Source organism: Microtus ochrogaster, unplaced genomic scaffold (genome assembly GCF_000317375.1).
Source record: "Microtus ochrogaster isolate Prairie Vole_2 unplaced genomic scaffold, MicOch1.0 UNK117, whole genome shotgun sequence".
NCBI lineage: Eukaryota > Metazoa > Chordata > Mammalia > Rodentia > Cricetidae > Microtus > Microtus ochrogaster.
The window spans coordinates 518522-525629 of NW_004949215.1; the positions used below are offsets into that span (position 1 = coordinate 518522).

The window sequence follows — 7108 nt, forward strand, 5'->3', positions numbered from 1 at the left end:
AGAAAACGGTCTCTCCTTCTCCCTGAAGGTAACAATTGTTAACACCATCATGGTTGCTGGTGGAGCTGTGTGACCACCTTTCTTCTCAACTTTGGAGCTTGGTCCTGGTTGGGCTTGCTTAGGTTTAGTGTGTGCTGTCACAACCCAGGAGTTCATATGTGCAGCTGTCCTGCAGTTCCTAAAATACATTGTTTCTGTATAGGCATCTATCACCTCTGGTTCTTACACAAAATCTGCCTCTGCTTCCACAATAATTCCTGAGCCTTGTAGAGGGCTTGTGGCAAATATTTTGCCTTTAGGGGTGAGACCTCTGCATTCTATCACACTGGGCACCTTGGCCAGTTGTGGGTCACTGTGTCAGTCACCATTCACTGAAATCAGAAGCTTCTCAGTTTCTCAAATAGAAGTCAGTTTTTAACTGTGTCTACTCAGCAAAGCAATAGTATTATGTTCTGCTCTAAGAGCTATAATCTGATTATCTATAGGTTCTTGGTCTGAGATGGTGCTAGGTATCAGTTTCATCGTATGAAGCAGTGAATATGTTTTTCCTTTTCCACTTTCCACACATCATTGCTAGAATTTGCTGTTCCCCTGCTTTTTTAGAACTTTTTTCCCATTCTGATTGATGTGAGAAAATTTTCAAAAACAGTTTTAATTTACATTTTTCTGATGGCAAAGGATATTGAACATGTATGTATTTTGTAGCCATTTGTATTGCCTCTTTAGAGAACTCTCTGTTTAGTTCTATGCCCCACTTTCTCACTTGCTTCTTTGAATGTACTTTCTTTGTTTTGTAAATTTAATGTGTTGATGATTATATGACACGGGTGTCAGGAAGGAGTAGAGTCGGTAGAGTGAGTCTGGGGTCTGCCTAGATAAGGGGTGAACAGCGAAGATGGTAGAGGTAGTGTGGATGGACAGAGTTGAGGTTGGGGTGAGACCAGTCTCCAGATTGAGGATGGGGCAAGTGTGCTCAGTGGGTCTGGAAGTGCTTATTTGAGAGAGTTGAATATTCCTACCTGAAGAGCAGTATGCTAAACGATGTGCAGGAAGGCAGGTGGGTTAGACACCATGTGTACCTTAGCAGGTAGTGGAATTTTTTGGAGCTGTTGGTCTACTGCTCCTCCCAACAGAGGACTGGTCCTTGGGTTGCAGGGATGTGTCGGATAATGTTGCAAATCTGGTGTCTGAGTAATGGAGAACCTAAGGGTGTATCGTTGGATGGGTAGGGCTGGCAAGGTTGGTAGAGCTAAGTTGGGAGGAGTCTAGGAACCTCAGCTAGGGATGGAAGTTATGGATTCTTGGTCATAGAGGATGAGGTTAACAGCATGGGCTGGACCTCCCATGAAAAGGGGCACAGGAAGGCAGCCAAATAATTAGTCTCAAAGCTAGGGGCATAGATCAGTGACAGAATGATTTCCTGTGTTGAATCCTAAATAAATAAAATGCTATGCATTAGAAAAATCCAATAATTCTATATCTACCTAATAACACTTTTACAAATACATAAAGCCCAAACTGACTGGGCTTCAAAAAAGAACATTAAACAATAGTTGGAGACTTCAGTAGCTTACTGGTCATAATGAGTAAGAACAATGAAAAGAGTAACAAAAAGAAAATAGACTCCAATAACACTATAAAACAAGGAGAACTCACAGCCAGCCAGCCAGCCAGCCAAGACCATATTCATAAACATACAGAGACCACTCTTCAGAATGGGCAGGTTCCCAGTACAGAGAAACTCCACGAATATAAACAGGTCTGAGGCAGATAGGGAAAAATGCACCTTTAAGTGTTACTCACATCTATTTAACAGCATAGAAACATTTGGAAATGATTTCCTACTGCATCAGTAGGTCAGATGCATGTGTCCACCCTTGCTGTGGCCCACTGTGGTCAGGATTGAATGTGCTTGAGACACACCTGAGCTGCATCCCTGTCCACAGCCATTTTATGTGGACGGCGGCCTTTTGCCTTTCTTTCCCTTTGCTCCCTACCGTTTACAGCTTCAGCAAACTGTGGCTTAAATGCTCACGTTAATTCAGTCCTCCCATCAGCTTTTCTGTTCGTTCTAAGCTGAACATTTCTGCTTTAAGAGAGAATATATATTGAGAAGTGAAGATAAAAATATAATGGAGACATAAACTAGAGAGATGTTCTGTTGTGATTTCTGGGTGTCTGTGTCTGGGAAAGGTCACACCCACCCAGCTGAAGGTTTGTGTACTGGCTGCAGGTGTGTGGGGAGCACTGTGGATCCACAGCACAGAAATAAGTGCCTGAGTCTGTGCTCTGAGAGGAGGAAATGGACAAAGAGCTGCAGCGTTCCTGAGTGACTGTCGTGGACTTCAGTCTTCCACTCTGCTTTGTTCCAGAAGGATTGAAGAACAGGCTGATGAGGTGTCCCCCAGGACTTTGGTAAAACCACTGCATTTGGGATGCAGAGGTGGAAAAGTTGCACTGCAGCTCTGTGCTCTCTCCCTCCTGCAGAACCAAGGACACAGGACTCTGCTTCACTTGTTGCCCTTTCACCCCTGATTAGAAACAGGAAAGAGACACAGGTGGAGATCACTGAGTATCCACAGAACCCTGAATCCTTCCCCCAATATCCTCTGGGAAGGTGGGAGCTCTGCAGGATGCCTGAGCTGCTTTCCCACCCCTCCATGTGCTGAACAGAATCCTCTCTGTCCCCTGAATGTGGACAGCCAGACTCACAGCAAATCTGGGTGTACAGCAGCCCCAGCAGAAAGCACAGCTGCCTCTTCATCGTCCTTGTCTGGATGCTGGAGACAGAAGTAAGTAACCAACCCTTGGGCTGTGGTGTCAGGATGGCTGTTGAAGTGTCCCTCCTCCTACAACCAGTCAGCTCCACCCAGCAACCCCGCCAGGTCAAACACTACTGAGTTCCCTCCCAGTCTTATGAGCTCAAAGCTCCTCCTAAACCAGACCCGAATGAGAGTCTGCATGGAGTGCAGTGGATGGAGATGGTCCTTCTTTGATGACGTTGATGTTGTAAGACATGTGAGGGATCCCTGAGGAATAAGGGACCAGTTTCCCAAAGAAGAAAATGTCTCAACTGGGGAATGGTATATAAAAACAGGTAATTACTATATCCAGAAATTAGATGCATGCTTTGACTAAAATATCTTTATTGATCTTTGAATTAATTTAAAGGAGATGGTATAATCATACAGAGTAACAAGATAATAATTATTATGTAATTTGGATTTAATTATCTCCTTTTCTTTGGATAGATAAAAATGTGTGCATTGGGACACTCCTGTTACAATCAAGATTTATGTAAAATATTTTTTTAAAAACCATAAGGAGAAGGTGGGGTGACAAAAACAAATCAAAGTCGATAAGTTCCAGAGTGACAGGGGCAGGAGGGCCCGTATGCCACGGCACACAGTGACTGCAGGAGCAATGCCCTGTGTGTTTGTAATAGAGAAAGGCATTATAGAGTTTTACAGATCATGTCAAATCCTTGAAAGTGCCTGAGACTGGGACCCTCCTCTCTTACTCTGCAAGTGTCACGTGGTTTGTGTACAGTTCTGCAGTTGTGACTCAGAGCAGAGGAACACCCAGCTCCCTCCGTTCCATTGTCAGAGAACCCTCCGGTAGGAGTTTCTATCCATCCTTCCTCAGCCTGAAAGCCCTCCATGCCCTAGGCAGGCTGGCTTCCTGGTGTGAGCTTCAGGAAGCACTGGAAGCTCAGGCGAGGGTGTTGTACATGCAGGAAAGGACCATGAGGGGCAAAAGATGAGGAGGTGCCTCTCAGTTCCAGAGCAGCTGCTGCAAATACACAGATGCAGCCATCAGGCTGGGGCACCACCTGGGCTCTGCAGCCTCCCGCAGCATCAGTGCTGTGTGGGGAACTCAGTCAACAGGAAAGTCTCTGTTCAGAGTGAGGCAGCACGGCGTTTCTTCTGTGAAGACAGACTAAAGCAGAGTGAGGCTCACAGAGCACTCTAAGCTTCAGGATGGACAGCAAGGTCACCATGTGAGCAAGAAGCAGCTCGCTCTTTCCTGGGAGATCTCCAGAAAATAAATATAACCAGGACACCGAGAAAAATGTACAGAGGTTGCTCTGAGCTTAAGGATACTTAGATATCTTCACATAGGGAGATCAAAGGGACTGACAGGAAGAGCCATTCTCGGCCATCAGCTTTCCTCTGGCATTTGAGAGTCTTCTTCCATCGTTATCTAAAATATGCCGAGTCGAGAGACTCTTGCTATAGCAGTAGAGAAAGAAGGATTTTGAATCTTTGCTCTATTCTACAGAAAAGTCATTTGCTGTTTGGAAACAGTGTCCCCTGTGGGCAGATTCACAAAATAGGAAGTTTATAATTGTGTTGTGATTCTTGTGGTCTGGTTAGTCTTGTCAACATGACACAAAGTAGAGTCACCTGGGAATAGGAAACCAACACAAAAGTTGCCTCCATCAGGTTGGCCTGCGTGCATTCTGTGGGGCTTTAGCTTGATTGACGGTTAATGAGGAAGGGCCTCCCTCACTGTGAGTCTTGCCATCCTGAATTGCATAAGACAACATGCTGAGCAAACCATGGGAAGCCAGCCAATAAACATCATTTCTTCATGGTTCTTCTTCCATTTCTGCCTGGATTCCATGCCCAGACTTTCCTCAATGACTGACTACAGACTGTAAGTTGAAATAAACGCTTTCCTTTTCAAGTTTCTTTGGTCAATGTTTTATTTTAACAACATGGAAAGTAAATGAAACAGAAAATTGGTGCCCATTCTGATGAATATGATCATGTGGTATTTCATACTTTAAAGTATGTTTTATGTTTGAAAAGTAGAGGATTTGGATCTTTTGGCCATGGTTAATGAGATGTTGAGGGACGTTGGATGGTAAGAATACTAACAATGGATGCCCTGTTTGCAAAGTTTCAGAGGGATGCTTGAGAGTCCCCCACAAACTCTGTTTGGAATATTTGTGTGATATTTTGAGTTAAGAATCTGTAGTTTCTGGTCAATTAGGACTGAACAATCAGCTTTGATTGACAAGTGAAACTTTTGCTTTACTGAGTTAGTTTATGCTAGTGAGATGAATCTGAAGAATTATCTATGGTTAATAAGATACCAGTATCATTAAGATGAAATCTAAGAAGTATTTAATCAGCGTTTACACACAGATGTGGTCTAGAGGGAACCAAAACTGTATCTTAAGATGGCAACCAAATTTGGTCAATAATTTATAAAATGTCTTTCAAGAAAAGCATAATGACTGAAGAGGTCATATAGAGAGAATTGGAGGCTTGTGGCCTTGAGGTAAGGCCAGCGTCTCTGAAGATAATGCCAGAGGCTATCTGTAAAGGTAAAGCCTCAGTTGTAGTGCAGATCCCAGCGTGATAAAGATGTCATGACTTCTGCGGATGACCACCAAGACTGTAGCAGTTATGGAGTGGAGGTTGCCTAAGCATGGGAGAAGCTATGTGTGCCTTGGATTGAAGAGCCAGGTAAATTGAACTGTCCAAGCCTCTGGAACCCTGAAGATCATGAGTGAGCTCTAGAGACTGGAGACTGAGTGATATTATCTGATTTGCACTGGAGAATGGTGGGTTTGCTTTGATCTGACTGTAACTGTGCCTTTATTTTTGAAATTATATATCTTGCCTTTGAATCTGAAAGAGGGTTTGGGTATTTTAAAGACATTGAACTTTTAATGTGTTCAAATATTTTAAAAACTGTAAGACTTTTTAAATTTGCCATGCTTTATATCATGATATTAACATGAGATCTTAGAAATAACAAGAAAGGAAGGGTTTTTTTTTTTAAATAATGATGTCTGGGTGTCAAGTTGATAAAGGATAAATTCTATGGTTGATTTTGTCATCTTGATACAAATGAGAGTCACCTGGGGATGAGGGAACACCATTTAAATATTTTCTTCCTTCAGATCATCCTGTGGGAATGTCTCTGGAGGTACTTTCTTAATATTTGATTGATCTGGAATTTCCCAGCTCATTGTGGACAATTCCACTACTGGACAGTTTCATGGTCCTGGATTGTATGAGAGGGCAAGTTGAGAAAGCCACAAGAAGCAAACCAGAAAGCAGCATTCCTCCCTGGTTCTGCTAAATTTTTAAAATTTTACATCCTGACTACAGCCCCTCCTCCCTCTGCTTCTCACATTCTCTCTTCCATTCCCCCTCCATCCCCCCAATGCACCCCTCCTCTGTATTTACCCAGAAAGGGCCACACTTCCCATGGGCATCAGCAAATCATGGCCTATTTAGCTGCCATAAGACCAAGTGCCTCCTCCTGTATTCAGTCTGGGCAAGGCAGTTTAGCATGGGGAATAGGTTCCCAAGAGTCAGCAAAAGCACCAGGGGCAGCCCTGCTTTTATTATCAGGAGTTCTACAAATATAACAAGCTACATATACGCAGAGGGCCAATGTCGATCCCAGGCAGGCTTCATTGTTGTAGAATATTAGTTTAAGATGTGTTACATTTGTTTATAGTGTGGAACAATTGTTTATTGCGGTAAAGATGCATTGTATTTGCTTAACTCTAAGTCTGTGTTACTTTGCTTATTTAAAACACCTGATTGGCCTAATAAAGAGCTGGAAATTCAATAGATAAGCAGGAGAGAGAAATGGGTCGGGCTGTCAGGAAGAGAGAATAAGTAAGAAAATAAAGCCAGGCTAGAAAAAAAAAATAGAGAGGAACAAGGAGAAAGAAAAGGAGAAGGGGAGGAGCCACACAGCCAGCCATGGAGTAAGAAGCAAATAAAGTTTATAGAATAAAGAAAAATAAAAAACCTAGAGGCAAAACATAGTTAAAAACAAACAGGACAATTTACATTAGAGAAGCTGTCTAGAAACAAACCAAGTTAAGGCGAGGCATTCATAAGAAAAAATAAGTTTCTGTGTATTTATTTGGGAGCTGGGTGGCAGGTAGGAAAAAAATAAAACCTCAACTACATTTTGGTGTACTAACATGAGGCCCATTCTTTCATCACTCAGCAGTCCCATAAAAACACTAAACTGGAGACCATAATATATACTCAGAAGACCCATTCAGTCCTGAACACACACACTTCTCATGACTGATAAAGAAAGACATTCAACATGAATGCATTAAGGT

General features: G+C 42.8%; 1 gene segment (V, D, J or C); it reads right to left on the reverse strand.

Moving 5' to 3' along the window:
- Positions 1-2145: 2145 nt before the first annotated feature.
- On the reverse strand, positions 2146-2764 carry LOC101996494. The segment is given in 2 exon segments: positions 2146-2531; positions 2713-2764. Coding segments are annotated over 2 exon segments (438 nt in total).
- Between the last annotated feature and the right edge of the window lie 4344 nt (positions 2765-7108).